Here is a 21079-nt window from a genome sequence, read left to right as displayed (position 1 = left end):
CAATTCTCAACCACCACTCAGAGGTGTGGGGCCAGCCCATCTTGCATCTCTGCCCCTCCTACCAGTCTCGATGAGGCTTCTTCTTTGTATCCTTAGTTATAAATCTTCTGTTCAGCTAGATTTCATATGTTTCTCCAGGTTAATTTTTCTATAATTTAGTTGTAATTTTAATGTGGTCAATGGAGGAGGCAAGCACAAAATTTATCTACTCTGCCATTGTGGATCCTTCCTCATCAATGTTTTATTTAATATATGAATAGCTCCTATCTAAATATTTTTAAAGAAATATTTTAAGACAAATTAGGTAAACAAAGCTTTCAAATACTTTATTAAAATATGAAAGACCATTGATGATTCAAAAAAGCTTTATCAGAAAAGGCTCTGGTATAGGAACAGGCAAACATAATTCATATGTTTAGGATTATTTCAGAATAAAAAAATTGGTGTACAAATAGTAGTTACCCCTATTAAAATTTAAACCCAAGCTACAAATAATTCAAAAAATCTAAACATATATATTTTATTTTTAAAGTCAACTTTCTGAATTCCTTTACAAGTTAAAGTGATCCTTTTACTTCTAGAAATGGTAAACGGCCCACAATAAATTATTGCACTTCCATAGCATCCATGTTAAATCTTCAGAAGTCACATCTTGCCAGCACATGGAGAGTAGCTCTGTCTCTTGGCAGTTCACTAATTATTTACCAAGCTCACCACCACTCATGTACAACCCAGAATTCCAAATTATTAGTTTACAATAAAACAGGCTTTTCCTCTGAACCATGGACCAGAGCATTTGTGTTGATTCACTCTGCCCCTAAAGATAGATGTACCTATGGATTGAGAACCTCACTTGCCACCCTACCATGTACTTATCACCCTTTATTGTTATTTTCTTGTCTTGTTACTTTTTTCTGTCTTTTATTCGTACTATTTTCTTGTCCAACTAGTAGTTAGCTGCTTGAACACAGGGACCAGGTGTATTTTTACTTTTCTAACCCAGTGCCTATTGTGTGTGTTGAGTGAATGAATTCTATGAGCCCTGAAGCAACTTGACATATAATCAAATCACAAGAGTCATGAAAACATAAAATGTGAGAAGAAAATACAAATCTGCATCATTGTGTAAAATCTTGGTTCACACTTAGGTTGCAATCACTTGGAGTTGTTAAAAATTTACGTAACCATAAGCTTTCCTTCCAGTGGTCTGTAGGGCTACCTAACAGGGAGACTGCTCATAAATCAGCTACTCCTGAGCCACAGCTGAAAAGCTGCAGTTGCTGAAGCTTCCCCTTCAAAATGAGGTTTTACAGGAGTAGCAAAAATTGGGGCAGACAGAAGTAAATGAAAAGTCAAGTCCACTTCATCAGATTCACCATATAATTTCGAATCCTGCAGCATCAACTGTAATAAACATTTATAACATATTTTAAATTATGGGATTTTTAAACTCCAGATTGGTCTGTGGATTTTACTCTCCAACATCAGAACAATGGCAAGAAGGTTGCTTTCAGAATTAAACAGAAATTATTCACTCTTTGTCTAGTTCCTGTTTTAGCACACAGTGAACAGCTTCACAAATCCCAAAACAGCCTACAACACCATAGCTAGTGGAGAGCATAATGTCTAATGTAGAATGACACATGACAAACGTGAACAACACAAACCAGCTATCCGCCATATAAGACATTTAAAAATCAGTGCTGTCAAATGTTTCAGTAAAAGTGGTGCTTTTGAGAAAAACTGAGGATTGTTTTTATTTATATTTGACAAGAATTAACATTAATCTTTTATAAAGCATCACTATGTTTTAAACTGTTTCCCATTTGTAAATATATAACTGAAAATAACTTGTGGAATTACTTTTCCCTGCTCCTCATTATCTGCAAAGTCCATTTCAGCTTTTACATCATACTAGATGCTTCCATCACAGAACTATGATTGTTTTAGAAATGCATTTGTAGCTCATTGAACTGTATTATCTACAATATATAAGACTTAGCATGTATTTAAATTATTGAACATAAGTACAAAGTGTTTTATTTTTTTTTCACGGTGCTTTCAGGAAGACATCAGGATCTTCTCTTCTCCCTAAACAAAAGTAATAACAAAAATCAAGAGAAGATAAACTTACAAGCTATTAAAATTACAGGCTAACTTGAACTTATAATCATTAAATTTCCAACTGCATAAAGTTCACAGAGATACAACCCAATGGTACAGCTCAAGCAACTAGTATTTAAAACTGAACTATAAAGAATGGAATAGTGAGCAGAAAAGAACAATTAGTCAATTTGTAAATTGGAGTTCTATTTCCATTTCTATTATAAAAGTCAACTATTCATTAATTTAATCTACCACTTGAGTTTAATTGTCAGTTTATGCCTAAGCCTCGGTCCCTGTCCAAAAAGAATATAACAACTCATTTTCTTTTATCATAAATACTTATTGTTTCAATTAGGCATATCCTCTTACTCCAAACAAATGATTGACCTTTTTCAATAGATGAGTAAATAATTACATAGCTGATAGCTTCAGACATTTTCTAGTATTCAGTTGTTAGCTTGACACATACACTAAAATAACTTTGCTCAGGAAATGTAAGAATTTGTTCCTGTGGAATAATAAAGCCTATTAATTCATTTCCTTTGCCACAATAAAATTTCATTAATTCAAGTACCACAAATTCATAAATCAGGATCACATGGGCCAGGCTAACATTAGCTTTTCCATCCCTGAAGGGAAAATACAGTTTACTAAGCAAAGGTAAAAACACCCATGTATTCTCTGAGTTATCCCATCTTTCAAATTATTTGTGTCTAAATTAGTGAAGTGAAATGGTAATTAAGTACTGACAAAAGGGACTGGGGAGAACAAGGTGGAACAAGAGAGTTTAAATGTTATAGGCTAATAGAATTTTTCATATTTTTGCAGAGTTTTATTAAAAGTTTAGCAGAGCATATTGAAATCATAGCATATTATTAGTCTCCTCTCACTTGATTTGCTAGCTACATCTACTTTCTCATTGCATTTTTCTTGTAGAACTTCCTATATGTTTATGAATAGGTTGACTCATAACCCTGAACTACCAAACCCTGTCAAAAATTAACAGTAGGGTGGGAGTCTGGGCAGAAAAGGAAGGGGATGAAGAAGCAGAAACTTCCAGTTATAAAATAAGTCATAGGGATGGAATGTACAGCATAGGGAATATAGTTAATAATATCGTAATAACTGTGTATGGTGACAGATGGTTACTAGACTTATGGTGATCACTTCATAAGGTATATAAATGTTGAATCACTATGTTATACATCTGAAACTAATATAATATTATATGTCAAGTGTAATTAAAATAAATTTTGAAACATTAGCAGTAAAACATACCTGTAGTACCTTGTGTACTTCTAGCTGAGGACTTCTCAACTGGATACTGCAGAGGTATTACAATACCTTGATCTGGCTTCTGAAATGCTGAAATGAGATTTTTTATTTTCCGGAAAAATCTTTTATGTACCCCGGGTGCTGTCTGGAAAATAAAATCCAAGCAAATTATTCACTTACCTTATAATGATACAAAAAGGCCTACAAAAGTGAAAGAGAGGTAACATTTATGTAACTTGTTCAAATGTTTGAAAACATAAGGAAGAATTAAAAACAGCATTCCAGAAGAGCTTACTTTGGTTGGCTGAATTTCCCTGCAAGAGGAGCTAATGAGCTGTCATTTCAGTTCTCCCAAGGGAGTTTGCACAAACTCTTGCTCATTGCTTTGCCTTTCCTGCCTGCTACCCATCATACATCCTGAACTCTAAGGGTGTACAGGCCATTACCCACAATGAATTCACCAACAGAGAAGATGCAGTTAAACACAGAAAAAACACAGATCCTACAGGTCATTAACAGAAAGCCTGAATAACCAAAAACAAACAATGCATTCTCCCTGTCATCAACCCACAGTATAAAATGCTACACAGGAAATTAAAATTGACTGTTATGATACACACAACGCATGGCTAGTTAGCCCTATACACTCACCTCACAATATGTCCTGCCTCATTCTTCACATTAAATTTTTTCCTCCTTGAGAAACTTCCATATCCTCCCCCAAATTACTCTCTCAGTCAACACTTCACTGTGACAAGGTTTTGTCTATGACACGAAAATGAAAGATTATAAAAGGTCACCTTTGTCTGTTTGTTTTTCCGTTTTTGAAGAGATCATTATTTGTAGGTGACTATTAAAATGTATTCCTTTCCTGACATCAATTCTCTTGCAAAGACACAGCTGGAAATCAATAATTTCCTGCAAAAGCTTATGAGACAAGCTTTAGGCATTAGCTCAAAACTGTCATTTTACATGAAATAAAATAGTATTGCTATAAGCAACTGAACAACGACTAGCTTTTTTTTTTTTTTAGAAAGTTGTTTTTCAACTATTCCACTTGGAAGATTTTTGAGGTGGGAGCTATTTATTAGCCTTTAATAAGAAAATGTGAAAGCTGGCATGCAGACTTCTGCCAACTAGACTAAAAGCTGAAGATAGCACATTGTCCATAGTAACTCTCAGCCATTTCCTACACTGGGGTAATTTTTTCATTGAAAGCACAGGGAAATCACACGGTTCTCTGCTTTTTCTGTCTGACTTATTTCGCTCAGCATTACACTCTCAAGATCCATCCATGTTGTCACAATTTCACTGATATGTGGTATATAAACCAAAAACAACAAAAGAACAAGACAAACAAATGAGAAACAGAAACTCATAGACACAGACAATAGTTTAGTGGTTACCAGAGGTTAGGGGGGTGGGGGTGGGAGATGAAGGTAAGGGGGGAATCAAATATATGGTGACGGAAGGAGAACTGACTCTGGGTGATGAACACACAATGGGATTTATAGATGATGTAATACAGAATTGTACACCTGAAATCTATGTAATTTTACTAACAATTGTCACCCCAATAAATTTAATAAAAAAATATAAATAAATAAAATAAAAAAGAAAGCACAGGGAAAGTTCTTTTGAGCTTTAAATTAGTGTCCATTCATAATCTCACACAGCTAGGAGTGTCTGTAAGTGTAGAACACTCTTGCACTCACCTCCACCCCTACGATCAAAACACCTTCCCAGAACTCTACCTCATCCAAAATAACATGGCCATTATTTTGGGGGTCCAAACAGTTATTTGGCTCCAAGATAGAATCTCCAAATTGCAAAAGCAGGTGATTTGTACAAGATAACTCCTTCTATTTTCCTTAAAGGACTTTCATTTTCAAAGCACTTTCCTATCTTTTGCCCCTACTAGTTCCTCAGATTTGGGCAGTTATTGGCTGATTTGGTTTTTTCTCATTTGACAGATTGAAAAATGGAAATACAGGGATGGCTGGTTGGCTCAGTTGGTTAGAGTGCAATGCTCCTAACACCCAGGTTGCCAGTTCGATTCCCATATGGGACAGTGAACTGCGCCCTCTACAACTAGATTGAAAACAACAACAACAACTTGACTTGGAGCTGATGGGTCCTCGAAAAACACACTGTTCCCCAATATTCCCCAATAAAAACTTTTTTTAAAAAATGGAAATACAAAGAGATAGTTCAGCTTGCCCAAGGTCCCACAGATGACCAGAGGCAGAAATGGCTCTAGATCCCAGGACCTAGTCTCTTGCCTTTCAGATCATCAGTACTAGACCAAACAGATTCTGGTAACAGATTCTGGTGAAGTTAGAGTCATCAATTGAAAAGAAACTCCTTCAGTGTGGAAATATTTGAAACCACACATCCCTTTAGCTGTTCTTGTGGCTTGTAAAACCATCTGTCAACAGAAGTATCTTTTTTCTGGGGACTTATACATAGTTAACACTTGATTATCCATGCTAACAGGGAGAAATAATAGCACTGGATATATAAAAGCAATTTGAATTTGGGATGAATGTTTCTTTGGCAAATAACTGATTTCATTTATAAGTGTTTTGCTTAGGTTAATAAGTAAAATTATTTAGGATCTACTGATCTACTGATGATCAAATATCCAGAAAAGCCCAAAGGAACCGAAGTCAGCAGGGGGAGGTTAATACAGTTTTTACAATTTACTTCTGGCAATGCACATATTGATAAATGATATGTGACTGTATGTAGAATTCTCTGAATTAACAATTTAGCAAAATTTTAGCCTAAGTCACATGAAAACAGTTAATACACTAGACAATGAATTGACATAATATTTGTCATTCATAATTCAGTGGATCCAGGGTTCAATTTTATTCCACTCTTTGAAACAAATCTCAGACTTACCTAGAATTTTAGCATAATCTTTGCACAGAGGATGGAATGCTACTGCCATGATTTTTCCTGCAGTGTGGCAAACTAAGGCACTGTTCCAAAAAACATGTAAATATCTGTCATTTACCCAATTTTGAAAATATTAATATGTTTACCACAATAATTGTACCACTCACTGACAACTCCCATCCTGTCACTGAACTCAACTATTGTTCAAATTTGCATGTTTCCCATGTTTTCATCTCCTAATTATCCATGGAAACATGTTTTGAATCACAGCTGGTCTTCAATAAGCTCTAGAGAAATTTCTTCCACTCAGGTTATTGAGCTCTGAGAATACACACTAGTTTAATATTCACCTTAGCAAAACCATAACTAAGAAGGCAAATTTAGCAGACAGAAAAAATGCAATGTTCATTTCAAAAATAAATCTAAAGAGTTTTTTAAAACTGTTTTCCCTTTGGAGAAAATATGCCAATCTTCTGCTCTCTTTGTGCAGAGAATTACAAAATTATTACATAAACAGGGTGAGACCAGACAACAGAATGAGAGAGTATTTATAGTCAATAAGCCCTCTCTTCCTTAATATGATCACAAGCATGTAATAATCTGCATATGATGATATACTTGAAATGGAAGAAAACAAGTTTGAAGACAAGGTTAATAGTTTAAGATCCTTTCCATAAAGAATACTCTTCAGCCACTGAAGGCTACTTATGTAGGGAAAAGAGCTATTTCTGCTCAAATTTTACACAAATATATGTGTGTACATCATATACAAATATTCTTCATAATAAATGAAATTTAATTTCTTATTTAATCATCTCCACAGTGATGCAGAGAATTTTTAAAAATAAACAAGCATAAATAGTTTTGATTAGAATGGTACTGCTTTTCCTCTAATTAGTATTGCAGTATTAATTAAACTAATATAAATAAAGCAACAGTGTGTGTGAAAATTTGCCCTAATTCATCTCAGTAGTTCAAAACATTTGTAGCTTGCAATTTGTGCTTTCTAGTTTACTGATGAATTTGTAAAAGTTAGAGCTGTTTTAATTTTTTTATGTCTAGGCTTTAGAATTTCATTAATGCATAGATTGAGTTATTAATAGAGGTGGGTATTAACATTTATGAGGTATCACAATTAAGTTTGCAATCTCATCCTAGAAAAAGTGGTATATAACTCATTGCTGAATATCACTATGGTCACCTTTGAAGTGCTCCCCTAGGGAAGCTATGCAACTAATGCCAGCACCTAGTCCACCCTTCAAAGCAATTTTGGTCTCTTTTTCTGGAATGGCCATCACAGCTGATGTCATATTACCCTTAATGTACTGAATGTCATCAAAATGTCTTCCTTTCAATATTTCCTTTATCCTTGGGTAAAGAAAGAAGTCATTTAGGGCCAGATCAGGTGAGTAGTGAGGGTGTTCCAATACAGTTATTTGTTTACTAGCAAAAAAGTCCCTCACAGACAGTGCCGTGTGAGCTGGTGCATTGTCGTGATGCAAGAGCCACGAATTGTTGGCAAAAAGTTCAGGTCACTTTCGTCTAACTTTTTCATGCAGCCTTTTCAGCACTTCCAAATAGTAACACTGGTTAACTGTTTGTCCAATTGGTACAAATTCATAATGAATAATCCCTCTGATATCAAAAAAGGTTAGCAACATTGTTTTCACTCTTGATTTGGACTGACAGAAATTTTTTGGTCTTGGAGATTTGGCTGACTTCCATTGTGCAGTTTGACACTTTGTTTCAGGGTCGTATTGGTACACCCATGTTTCATCACCAGTGATAACATGGCCCAAAACATCATCTTGCCTCTCCAAAAGGTCTTGGCAAACTTCGACTCTCCTGGGCTTTTGTTCATTGGTGAGCTCCTTCGGGACCATTTTTGCACACACCTTTCTCATGCCAAGATTTTCAGCTAAGATTTTCCTAACTGTTTCTCTATCGATGTTTACTTGGTCTGCTATGCTTCTCACAGTCAACCAATAATTTTGACACACAATTGAATGTTTACAAGGTTTTTGTCAGTTCTGCTCATTACTTGCCTCCCTGACCTCTCTTCATCAGTGACGCATTCTCTCCCCTCAGACAAACATTTAATCCATTTGTACACTGCCATTTTCTTCATGGCATTATCCCCATAAACTTGCACTAACATGTCCCTGATTTCACTTCCACTCTTGCCAAGTTTAACAAGAAATGTAATGTTTGTTCATTGCTCTAATTCAAGCTCAGACATTCTCACAACGGCACACAAAAACATGCAACAACAATAATGAACACCACTCAACACCACCACACATCAACATGAGCACAGCTGTGAGACATGACATACCAAGGTTATGAAACTTTACTGTGCTGTTTGTACAGTGCTGCCAATGCAAGCATACGGTGACAAGTTTTCAAACCTAACTGCCATGCCTCATATATTTTCAAGCAGCTCATAATTAAGACGGACTGTTTTAAGGAATCAGAAATCAGAGAAAGCATTTGAGGTCAAAAGTTTCAGCTGTAGAGACCTCTACATTGGTGATACATGATATACTACTCTCATATACAGGAATACAGGAATTCTATGGGCATTTCTTGCAATGTTACAGTGACTTCCAAATGTTTTCAAAGCCATCAAAACCCATTTTTCTAATGAAATCTTACTCAGAGTCCCAGTTGATAAGCAAAATAAAGGGGAATTGCTCAGATTAAAGAGAAATTGTGGGCCCAAAAGCATATCCACTCATATCCTTCTCTGCCTCTGCCATCCCCAGACATCCCCAAGGCACCCAGGTAGAAGAACCTTAGGATTGTGCAGAGCATAGTTTAAAAACCGCTGCAATGTTTCCTCTATCTCTGTTCCACCTCTCCATGTTCTTCACACATGGCTCAGCTGGGAGTCCTGCCTCCACGTAGAGCAGCCCAGATTACTCTAATACTTGGAAAATTCTCCCTTCTTTGAGTTCCTATGGTAAATAACGTAGCATGTAACTATATATGAGGTATGGCAATTAGGTTCAAGAACTTGCCACCGTATGCTTACATTGGCAGCACTAAAAGTTTGACACAATCCTTCAACTTTTTAAAAATCTTTTCCCCAAAGTGAGACCACTCTATACAATGGTGGTTAAAAAGAACTAAGACCAAAACTCTCTAAAGGCTTCTAAATGATCCATGAACAATTTTGGATTGGAGCTTTAGTAATTTTGAACCTGGTGAATATTTTGGGAATGTAGGATTTGAAAGCTTTTTTACAAAACCCGCCAAAATTACAAACATTTCCCCAAGATACACAGAAGTAAAAATAAATAAAAGAGTTATATACCTCAGCACTCCAAGAACCTGTGTCTGTCTGGGACACTCGGTATGTATAAATGTAACCTTGATACCTGTGAAAGAATAAACTCTATTACTGAAAAATTCCAAAAGAACAATGCGTGCTCTAAATTTGAACTTAACTATTACATATAAATGTTACATATACTGGGATACACATATGTGGCACCATGACATTCATAGGAAGAAAAGCCTGGGAATCTAACTTGCTTGCATATTATATCTGGCTAATCACAGCTTCCAGTAAATCTTCTTTATCTTTTCCTTTAAAAAAAAATTGTGGGAGCTCACACTTCTAAAGATTTGTCGAGTTGAGAGAAAGTTTGGACAGAAAGAAACTAGAGACCTGTCGTAACCGGTAAAAATTGTGAATTATTAAATAGGTCTAACAAAATGCAGTGTTGTTATTTTAAGTACATATAGAGCCTTAAGGTGAAAACATTTCACTGGGCTAAGGTACTATCAGGCCCACTTAAAATAATAGTAATAATAATATTAATTATAAATATAATACTATATTCCTATACTACTATTATATGTTACTTTATAATGCATTATAAAGTATGAGTAAGAACAATTTGAGTTATAAAGGAGTCCTGCTAAAGTACTTGAAAACTCCTTGTCCTTTCAGATAAATAAACTTCTCCCTCATTACTTAGTGTATATGCAGATTACATATCTATATAGTGGATTTCTACTACATACCAAGAGTTTTATATGCTTTATTAGTTTGCTCAGGCTGCTATAGCAAAACACCATAGTCTGGGTAGCTTAAACAAAAAATTTATTTTCTCACAGTTCTGGAGGCTGAAGGTCCAAGATCAAGATGCCAGCAACAGAGGTTTCATCGTGAGGCCTCGTCTCTTAGCTTGTAGGTGGCTGTCTTTTTTCTATGTGCTCATGTAACCTCTTCTTTGTGAACATGTGTGGAGAGAGATTGCTCTCTCTCTTTTTCTTCTTCATGTAAGACCACCAGTCTTATTGGATTAAGGCCTCACCATTATGACCTCATTTAATATTAAATACATCCTAAAGACCAATCTCCAAATACAGCCACATTGGGGGTTAGGCTTCAACATATGAATTTGAGTGGGGCATGATTCAGTCCAACGCATTCCACACTGGTACCCCAAAATTCACATCCTTCTCGCATTCAAAATACATTTATTCTATCCCAACAGCCCCCAAAGTCTTAACTCATTCCAGCATCTACTCTTAAGTCTAAAGTCCAAAGTTTCATCTAAATATGATTTAATCATATTTGGGCGAGACTTGGGGTATGATTCATCATGAGGAAAAATTCCTCTTAAGCTGTGAACTTGTGATACTAGACAAGTTGTGTGCTTCCAAAATACAATGGTGGGACAGGCATAGGACAGACATTTCCATTCCAAAAGGGGGAAAAAAGAAGGAAAAAAAGGATGACCATTTCCAAGCAAGTCTAAAACCTCACAAGGCCAATTTCTTAATGCTTGAGAATAATCCTCTTTGGATTGATGCTCTGCCCTCCAGGCATACGAGGTGACACTATCACCCTCACAGCTGAGGGGGGGAGGGCTGCCCACTCAACTCTGTTGGGCTCTGATCCTACCTTTGAAACATAGATGGAAGCAGACTTGCCCCCTTGTACTGTGAACACTGGGCCGGTGGTGGGAGTGACATCCCTGATAATCTCTGAATCGCCTTCAGAGTCATTCTTCCTTTTTCTTGAAAGATAAACCACGTTTGCAAACAAATTTCTATATTGTCCTGTCCTGTTCCCTTTGATTCAAACTGACAGTGTCTCTGATGCTTTGGTCCAAACACTATTTCTGGCTTCTGGTAAAATGGCTAGTTAATAACATGGGTAACCTTCTTAAGGAGTGATTGTCCAGCCACACCCTTGGTGTTTTCTCCACTTTTTACCGTATGGGTAGGCTAAGAATTTCCCAAATCTTTAAGTTCTGGTATCTTTTTGCTTAACAATTCCTTCTTGAATTCATCTCTCCCTCTTTGCCTTTTACTATAAGCAGTCAGGAGGAACAAAGCCATTCCTTCAATACTTCGTTTAGAAAGCTCTCCTGTTAAATATCCAATTTGCAAGTTCTGCCTTCCACAAAACACCAGAACACAGTTCAGCCAAGTTCTTTGCTATTTATAACAAGGATGGCCTTTCTTCGAGTTTCCAATAACATGTTCCTTATTTCCTTCTGAGACTTCACCAGAATGACCTTTAACATTCACAGCTCTACCAATATTGTATTCATGGCAATGGAGGCTTTTCCTAGCATTCACCTCCAAACTCCTCTAGCCTCTACCAAGTACCCAGTTCCAAAGCCACTTCCATATTTTTAGGTGTTACAGCAACACTGTACTTCTTGGTACCAAAATCTGTATTAGTCTGTTCAGGCTGCTATAGCAAAATACTGTAGACTGGGTGGCTTAAACAAAATAAATTTATTTTCTTACAGTTCTGGAAGCTGGAAATCCAAGATCAAGGTGCTAGCAATATAAGTTTCATTCTGAGGCCTATTCTCTTGGCTTGTAGGCAGTCACCTTCTTGTTGTGTGTTCACATGACCTCTTCTTTGTGTGCATGCATGGAGAGAGATCTCTCTCTCTTCTTTTTCTTCTTATATGGTCCTCTTCTTATAAGGTCCTCTTGGATTAGGGACCTACTCTCATGAACTTATTTAACCTTCATTACCTCCTAAATATACTATCTCCAAATACAGTCACATTGGGTGTTAGGGCTTCAACATATGAATTTTATGGGAGCACAACTTAGTACACAGCATATGCATTATCTATTTTGGACCCCACAACAATCTTATGAGCTTTATATTGTGAAATTCATTTTATAGATGAGTAAACTGAAATTTTGAGAAGTTAAGTAACCAAAGTCACACTAGAGATCAAGCAGCAAAGATGGATTTGAATCAGGCCTCTTTGACTCTAGAGTCCCAGGTCTTGATCCCCACACTATAATATATACAGAATATTTATTGCATTTTAGTATATATGGTAATGCTACTTAATTTGCCTAATAAATTTCTACTTCATAGAAAAGTAAGATAAACTTTATTCTGAATTATTTTACATTATGAATCTGAATCTAGATCAACAGTTTTATTTAAGACTTTTTCTGATTGTTGTTCTTAGGCACAAATTTAGGTCAATATAGATCTTTGGTTAGAATACATGCTAAACTCAGTAAAAATAAGTGTGTTTAAACTTAAAAGAACAGATGATTCTAAAGCATTCCAAGCAGAAGGTCATCCTTGTGTAACTGACCTCATTTACCATTAACCCCCTTTAGAACTAAGTCTTTAAATATGTGGATTAAATTACTATATATTTAATCAATATCCATCGGTACTGATTACCTAAGGCACCAAAAATAAAAAAGAAAGAAAAAGAAAACACTCTAATCAGGTTCATTTAGTTCGTGAAACCAAAAAAAAAAAAAAAAAAAAAAAAAAAAATCAATTTAATTGCTGGTATGATTACAGGAAATGTTTCATTTTTGTTATGAAGGTTTGCTAGACTATTTAGATCATATATAAAATAAGTTAATATATGCATATGTATAATATGCTAAATAAATATAAAACATTATATTGTTAAAGCATTGTGTTTTTTTAAGCAATCGAAATCTACCTCAAAGCCCACTGATTTCAATAAGTACTCTACAGGGAACAAAGCAAGAGCTTTGATTTCCGTTTTTCATCATGGGAACTTGAAATATAGGCTTGAAATGATTTTCTTAAAGTCACACAGCAAAATGGAAATAGAAGCAGGGAAGTAGCATAGATCCTTAGTTCTATTTTCCCTATAGGAAGTGATTAATAGCAATAATTCAGTACCATTTAAAATGTGATGTAGAAAAGCATTATATAAAATCTCAGCAACAATGCAAGCAAAAATTTAAGTAACTGGTTTTCCACTTTCTAAAATAGTGGGTCTCTCAAAACTACAATGAATCTATTTTCCTACTACCATTCAGCCTCATTTAGTCAAAATAAAGAGTCTGTTTTGAATATTGTTTCCTAACGAATCTGATCTTATCTCACTTTCAGTTAAGCAGCAGGAACCTAAGTACCACTTCAAAAGTCCTTACCTCCTTCAGTCTCTGAACAATCTGGTGTCGGTGACACATAAAACTTCTCATGATTAACCCATCTAATATTAACAATTTCCTACTCCCCAACCCCTCAAATTTCTGAATGAGCAAAATTGTTTCACCCCTCAGATAAGCCAGCAGTTCATCTCTTCTACTTTTAAGTCGCTGCAGTAACTGACCAAGGAAGGATCCCCGGTAGTCAACTCTCGCTGTCACATGTCATGGATGGAAGAGATTTAAAGAGCGCAATTCAAATTATGCTCCCAGGGTAATAACATTGGCATCACCTGGGAGCTTGTTAGAACGGCAGAATCTCAGGCCCTACCCCAGAAATGGTGAATCAGAATCTGCATTTTAATAAGATTTCCAGGGGATCTCTAAGAACATTAAAGTGATTAAAATGCAAAGAGAGTACCCACATCTCATTGCGAATATTAATGGAAATTTCCTCAAAGTCAAGCTGGCTTCTTTCACTCACCCAGGGCACTTCTGTGTCATCTCCTCCAGAGTCAATCAATCTTTGCTTTAAGAATGCAATTTTATTTAAATATAAGCTGAAGCTTTTTCAATTGTTTCAGTCTTCAGAGAGCAGTGTTTCTGAAACATTTACTCCCGCTTTCCCAACAAGATTTTGTAGTTTTGTTTTCTGCAGCTTTTACTATGAAACAATAACTTTATAATATAAAATAAAACTAAAATATTGAATATTTTTCAAACTAAACATACTTGTGCTCTCTCCTTGTCCACTGGAAAAAATCACTGTTTTAGCAAATAAATTGGCAAGCTATAACAAGAGCAATAAAATCATGCATATTTGTGACCTATTGACCTTGCTTATCTTCATACACTCCAAGGAATCAAAAGGCAAAAGCAATTTGACAAAGATTTTCATAGTAGTTCTATTTTAATAGTGAATAAAATGGAATTAACGTAAGTAACCCTAAATGAGGAATGTTACTCAAAATAAGAAAATGGTAGCAGAAAGAACATTTCAAAATCATACCAAAATTCCAAGGTATTAGGGTCCTATGTTTTTCAAAAAAACTGTGTAAGCACATGGACTATGCTGATATAAAATGATGGTATATAAAAAAAAGTGGACATAAGGAGAAGTCACTCTGATTACAATTGTTCAAAACTGTCCCTGTATGTATATAAACTAGAAATACATTTAAACTAATATAAATGCATCCTGGCATATTAATGTTTCCTATAAAGTTATATAAGTGACTAAAAACATTTTTTAAAGAAAAAGAAGCAAAATTGCTACTTGGAGCATTACAAATATAGCCTATGCTATATTCATTTTACAAAACTGTTACATCTCCTTTAGGATTATCTTTCCTCTGACTCCTTCCATTAATACAAACAAACCAAGAATGTAGTGTAATTTTAACTTTCCTCCTCCATCAAACATTTTGTTAGACTTGTTAATAAGTCTGGAATTTAAAATTTATCATGAAAAAAATCTATGAAATGAATAATTGTTGCCAATTATTTTTAAGTAATATTTTGCATTTTAATGATTACAAAGCATATGTTGACTCAGTCCCTGCTGATATTAAAATTCACTTTTTCCCCCAAAAGTGTCCCCCAAACCTTAAAAATGTGTTCTGGATAGAAATGGACAAGAAGAAAGCAACCTGACTTATTTCTTATTTTCTCAAAGGGTCAGTGTTGGGGACAGATCTTGGTTTAGAACAGACAAGACCACATCAATTCCTTCTTTATACCACTTCAAGAGCAACACAAAAGAAAAACTTTAGCTACATCTGACTCTTTCATGGCATTGCAAGTAAAGCGAGCTAGTACCCATGCTGTCTATGTCTATACAAACTAATGTTACGTGCAAAATTCAAGACACAATTATAATGTAACTAATTTTTGACAAATATTTCAGAACTTTTATGTATAGAAGAATGATAGCCTATACAAAGCCATCATTATTGAGACTATACTCTGATTCAAGAGGTCCCTGAACTTCCTATGGCCCAGTCGTCATTCTTTCAGAGTGAATTTGAATTTTCAGAACCGTCAAAATTCATTCAGCTTCTAGTCTGATGGCAAAACTATGTAATACCAGTTTTGATGAGTCTTGACAACAAATATAATCTCTTCTCCTGAACTACCACATGTTTTATTTGTTTACTCCTATGATGATCTAACTTTGTATTGCAATTATTTATATATTTTTTATTTATATTAACAAATACCTACTACATGCTAACTTTATAAATATTAACTTATGCAATAGTCCTCATAAATAATCCCATGAGGTAAGTACTATTATTATCACCATCTCCCTTTTCAAAGATAAGGAACCTGAGACATACAAATGTTAAGTAACTTCCCCAAGTTAAAATAGCTAGTTAAGGACCAGAGTTGGGATGGGCCAGAGAATCTGGCTGGAAAATCTGGGCTCTCTCATATCAAAGGGCATGAATTAACAAATTCGTCTTAACGTGAATACAAAAGCAGAAAAATTTATTTTTCTGCCCCCACAATACTATAGTGCTGGTAATACAAGAATAAATAGATTAATTGAACCAAATAAATAGTTGCAAAACAATAACTGTTATATGTAAGAATGTAATACATGGTAAAGTAGGCTAATAAATCAATGGGGAAGAAAAGTTCTATTTATAAATTATACTGGGACAACTGTTAGCTATTTCAATACAAAAGCAAATTAGATCCTTTCTCTATGTTAAAATAAAATTCCAAATGGAATTAAATAGTTAAATATAAACTAACCAAACCATCAATTTAAAACAAAAACTGAAGTGAAGTTTTATGACATCTCTGGAGGAGAAAGAACTTTCTGAGCTGGGAAGCAAAGAAAGAAATCAAACATCAAGAAAATGTGTGATGGATTTGATTACTAGAAATGTCAATTTTTTGTATGTATCAAAGAAAAGTATTGGGAAACACCAAACTGAGAAAAGATACTTGCAACAGATGATTAGTATATAAAATCCCATAATGTGTTAAGAAAAGTAAAAAAGATCCAAGTGGTTAAATGGGTAAAGTACACAAAGAAACTACAACAGCTTACTGACCATATAAAAGACATTCAATCATTAATCAAAGAAATATGAAATAAAGAGTGAGACACCAAATTTGAAGGATAATTTTTTTAAAACAAGAATACCCATTTCCAGGCCAGGTTCAGTGAGACACTCTCATGCATTATTGGTGACAGTATATATAAATTGGAAGAACCATTTAGGAAAATAATATTTGGTGATCATGTATACATAAAGAATCCTAAACTGTGCATGTTTTCTGACCTAGAAATTGTTCATCTTTAAAATTCATTATAAAGAAGCAATTACAAATACAAGGAAACTTGTATGGACTGAAATATGAATCATAATGCAATTTATAATAGCAAAAAGAATGGAATTATTCACATGTCTAAAAATAGATGACTAGTTAAGGAAAATATAGTACAATCATTGGCTGGATTATCATGCAGCCATTAAAAATAATGTTTAAAAATCATTCGTAAGAACATTATATATAAATGGGTTTTTTTTTCATGTTAAGTGGAAAACACATCAGAATACAATATTGTAAGAGCATATGTGTGTTTACAAAGCAATTTTTAAATTAATATATAGAGAAAAATCAACTTAATATTCAATGATAATTGTCTTTAGGTTATAAAACTATAGACAGTTTTCCCCTCATTTGCATTATCTACATTTTTCAAATTTTCTATAATATGAATAATCAAGAACTATTTTTAAGAAACTTATTACACAAAAATCTAAATTTACTTGTTGAAAATAGAAGAACAACTTCTCATTTTAAATAAAGGTGTGCAGTCCTATAAATGGAAAACTTCCTTAGCATTTGATGAGATTCAGTTTCCCAAAACTGAACAGAGAAAAAGGCCATACCTAAAGGCCATGACTGGGGGTTCAGAACTCGGGGAAGAAGCAAGCATATTTTGAAAGTATCGTTTACAGTTTGAAGGCATATGCAATGTGTTATTTCTACAATAAAATATAGAAACTGAGGCTCAACCAAACCTTCTTGGATAATGCGAGTAAACAAAAGATAGAATGAGAAACTATTCTGAGCAAACCCTATAATCAGTGCATGTTTGTTAGCTATACCTTGTTGTTCATGTATCTATGACACCATTTACATTGTTATTCCTACTGCACATCATAAGCATATACATTTTGGTTTAAAATGAGTACATGGACTATTTCAAAATAAAATGTGATTTTGTTACTACAGCATAGTACTTAAATGGGGGAATGAAAGGTTTATGTTTATCAAAAGGGACCTTTGGCTCAAAAAAGTTGAGAACTTATAAAAGGCAATGTATCTGTTTGCCTTGCTTCTGCAGCGTGGTCTAACAGTCACCATCTAAGACTTGGAGGCCCCAGTGTGTCCATCAAAAGATGCTCGGGGAACTCCTAATTTGCCTGCTGTTTTATGCTACTTCATAAGGAGGTTTGCATGGAGAACCAAGAGTCATAAAAACTGCATTTATACAAGATTCACTTTGGGCGAAAACATAAATGTTTTAGAATTCCCCACCTGCCTAAATTAATTCCATATGTGATCTTGGCCTAAATGGGCAAAAGACTAAAGTTATCCTTCTATATTGCATATTATACCAACAGCAATCTTATGCAAAAGGCAGGGCACACATTACTGCTGCTACTTTACAAATATGTAAACCAAGACCCAGAGAAGTTGAGAGACTTCCCCGGAGTCCACATGCTGGCCTGATATCAGTCCATAGCTCTTTGTAGTAAAGAACAGCATTTGCTTTGACAGTTCATTCATTAATTCAAAAATATACATTGAGTGACTATTATGTGCTTCATGATGCTTTTTATGTGTCAGGCTATGTTCCTGCTGCAGGTGACAATGTCCCTACTTTCATGGAGATTACATTTTAGCAGGAGAGCCCAGCAATAAATAAGTAAACAAACAAATCTCAGATAGTTTAAAGCTCCTTGAAGAAAAAATAGAGTATAACAAGAACAAGGAGAGGGTACTTATTTTAGATAAGGTGATCAAGAAAGTCCCCTCTGAGGAAAGAAGCAAGAGCAACAGTAAGGACGAAGACCCTAAGGGGGAAACATGCTTGGCAAGCTTGAGAAACAAAAAAGATGACAGTGTGGTTGAAGCCTGAGGTGCATCCTGCTACACACTGTCCTCTGTTCTCCCTCCCTTGCTCAGGCTTTTTTTGTACCTTATTTTTTACCTCTAACTTAAGGGGCCCTCCATTGTCAGCTTTCCTAAAGAAGCCCCTTTCATGACCCACTCACTCCTCCATCATCTTTTGATAATAACAAGGCCTAAGAATACTACTTGGCTTTCACTGACCTTCCCCAGTTTCTGCTTGGGAAAAACAATAATATAAGCAACATAAAGATCTGAGCCTAAGAAATTCAACAGCTTCCATTTATTTCCTTTGAAGCCTTTATAATAAATGTATTTAGCATGGTCTGAGAGTTACCACAAACGTGGCTTGACCATTAAAAAAATAAATAAAGTAAACAATGAAAATCCTCTATTATCAGCCTCAGTGTAATCTTTCTTTACTGACTCAGAAGGTACTTCAAAACCTTGCAGTACATCATTAGGTACCAAAATTACTACCAAGCATTTTCCCTTATTTTGTTTCTGTCTAGAACCTACTGTGCAAGCAGCTGTTTCCATGGGTGTTTTTTTATCATGCTGACAAAATGTAATTGAGCTGGTTACTTCCTTAGAAATGCCCCATGAGTACTGAAAGAAATTGACTGGGAAAAAAAAAGGAATATAATAATAATAATAGCTTACATTTACTGAATATTTACTATGTCTCAGGTCCAGTGCCAAAGTTTTTACCTGCATTATGGCATTTAATCCTCACAATCCTATGAGGTAGGTAGTAATATTATTTGATGGATAAGAAAACTGAGAGACTGAGAGGTTAATTGCTGAGGTCACAAACCTAGCATTGGACTAGCACAGGATTAAGTGTCAGGTCTGTCTGACTCTAGAGCAAAGATGAAGTTGCATCTGATTAGAAATAGGATGTTAGACAAAAACATGGTTAGATAAAGGGCAAAAGTAATTCATAACAAAGGTGTTTTCCCTCTATGTCTTTTACAACTATTGTCTGTCCTAACTTTTATTAAGAAAGGGTTCTGTCCCACACACAACTTCTCTAAAGGAAGCTAAATAAACAGATCCAGAAAGGCAGTTTTACTCACAAACATTCTCCTCTCAACATCCTACCTAACTGACATTGCATTCTTAAAGTAATGTACTCGGTTTCTCAGTGTTCTTCCCCTCCCTGAATTTGATGGTCTTCCTTTGGGATGACACCTTCAAATACATTTAAAGAGAGGTGTAGAGAAGACTTTTCTTTTGTCAGGAGCTGCTGGCCCCATATCTGGCCACTCTACCATCCCCGGGCTCTACCTTGCCAGCCTCTACTAGAGGTCAAAATGGAAATCGGGAGCCTGGGTATTTCTCAGAACAAAGATAAAGTCTAGGCTGTGTTTTCCCACCCAAAGTGGCATTCACTGCCCCCAAAAGTTACTGGGGAGGACTTTCTGGAGAGTGAAATCCCTAGCAAGGGGACTAAGCTAAAGCATGGTCCACCATAATCCTGGGCTGGACCTAAATAAGCCTTAGGGTGCATCGGGTGGGCAGTGGAAGAGGCTGCGACCAGCTCCTGTGGCCCACATATTGCCTGCCCCTGCCACTCATGCCCACTGCCAGTGCTCACTCTCTGCAGTCCCTGGACCCAGCCACCGCGACATACTCACAGCACACACAGGCAGTACACGCCCGGGACACTTTCGCTGTCCCTCAGCAAATAGCTGCCATCTAGACCGGTGGCGAGCAGGAGTTTCTCCCCTGTCTCCCGGCTGATTTTGCCATGATACACAGCCACTGCGTCCATGGCCTGGTGGACTCTTGGGCGGGCTGAGGTGTGGGACAGCAGAAGGGATGCTGCTGCTGCTCCTGCTGCTGCTACTATGCACGAGTCAACCGCCTGACTCCCAGTTAGGCCAGATGTGCAAAAAAGAGAGAGGAGCACCAGAACAACAGGATGTTGTCTACCTGCCTTAAAACCTCCTTCTCACACTTCAATTAAAACCACCTCAGCAATTTAGCAGCTTGATTATTGCCACATGGTTCCATCCCCTACCTACCCCACCCCCACAACACAGGTTTCATGTGGAGAGGGGAGGAAAATGGGAAGAAGGTCCTTGCAAGACTTGGGCTATACTACCAAAGTGTACACAGAGGAATGCTTGGTAATACTTTGGTTCTAGCAGTTTTCCCAGAGGTTAGCAGGGATGACAGCTTAACTAGTTCCCAAATAAGTTGATGATAG

At 35.8% G+C, this 21079-nt stretch overlaps 1 protein-coding gene across 1 annotated transcript; it reads right to left on the bottom strand.

Annotated features, from left to right (window-relative positions):
- Positions 1-300: 300 nt before the first annotated feature.
- SH2D1A (SH2 domain containing 1A) lies at positions 301-20772 on the bottom strand. The gene is made up of 4 exons (XM_019719698.3): positions 20505-20772; positions 9602-9665; positions 3385-3526; positions 301-2091 (listed from the first exon to the last, which is right to left on the bottom strand). Exons 1-4 carry the CDS (start codon positions 20639-20641, stop codon positions 2051-2053), a joined length of 384 nt encoding a protein of 127 aa, XP_019575257.1. The 5' UTR covers positions 20642-20772; the 3' UTR covers positions 301-2050.
- Positions 20773-21079: the final 307 nt, after the last annotated feature.

The sequence above is a fragment of the Rhinolophus sinicus genome, chromosome 18, assembly GCF_057876585.1.
Source record: "Rhinolophus sinicus isolate RSI-liver-muscle chromosome 18, RSI-T2T, whole genome shotgun sequence".
Classification (NCBI taxonomy): Eukaryota; Metazoa; Chordata; class Mammalia; order Chiroptera; family Rhinolophidae; genus Rhinolophus; species Rhinolophus sinicus.
The sequence above is the reverse complement of the archived record's forward strand: the minus strand, read 5'-3'. Positions and strand labels throughout refer to the sequence as shown.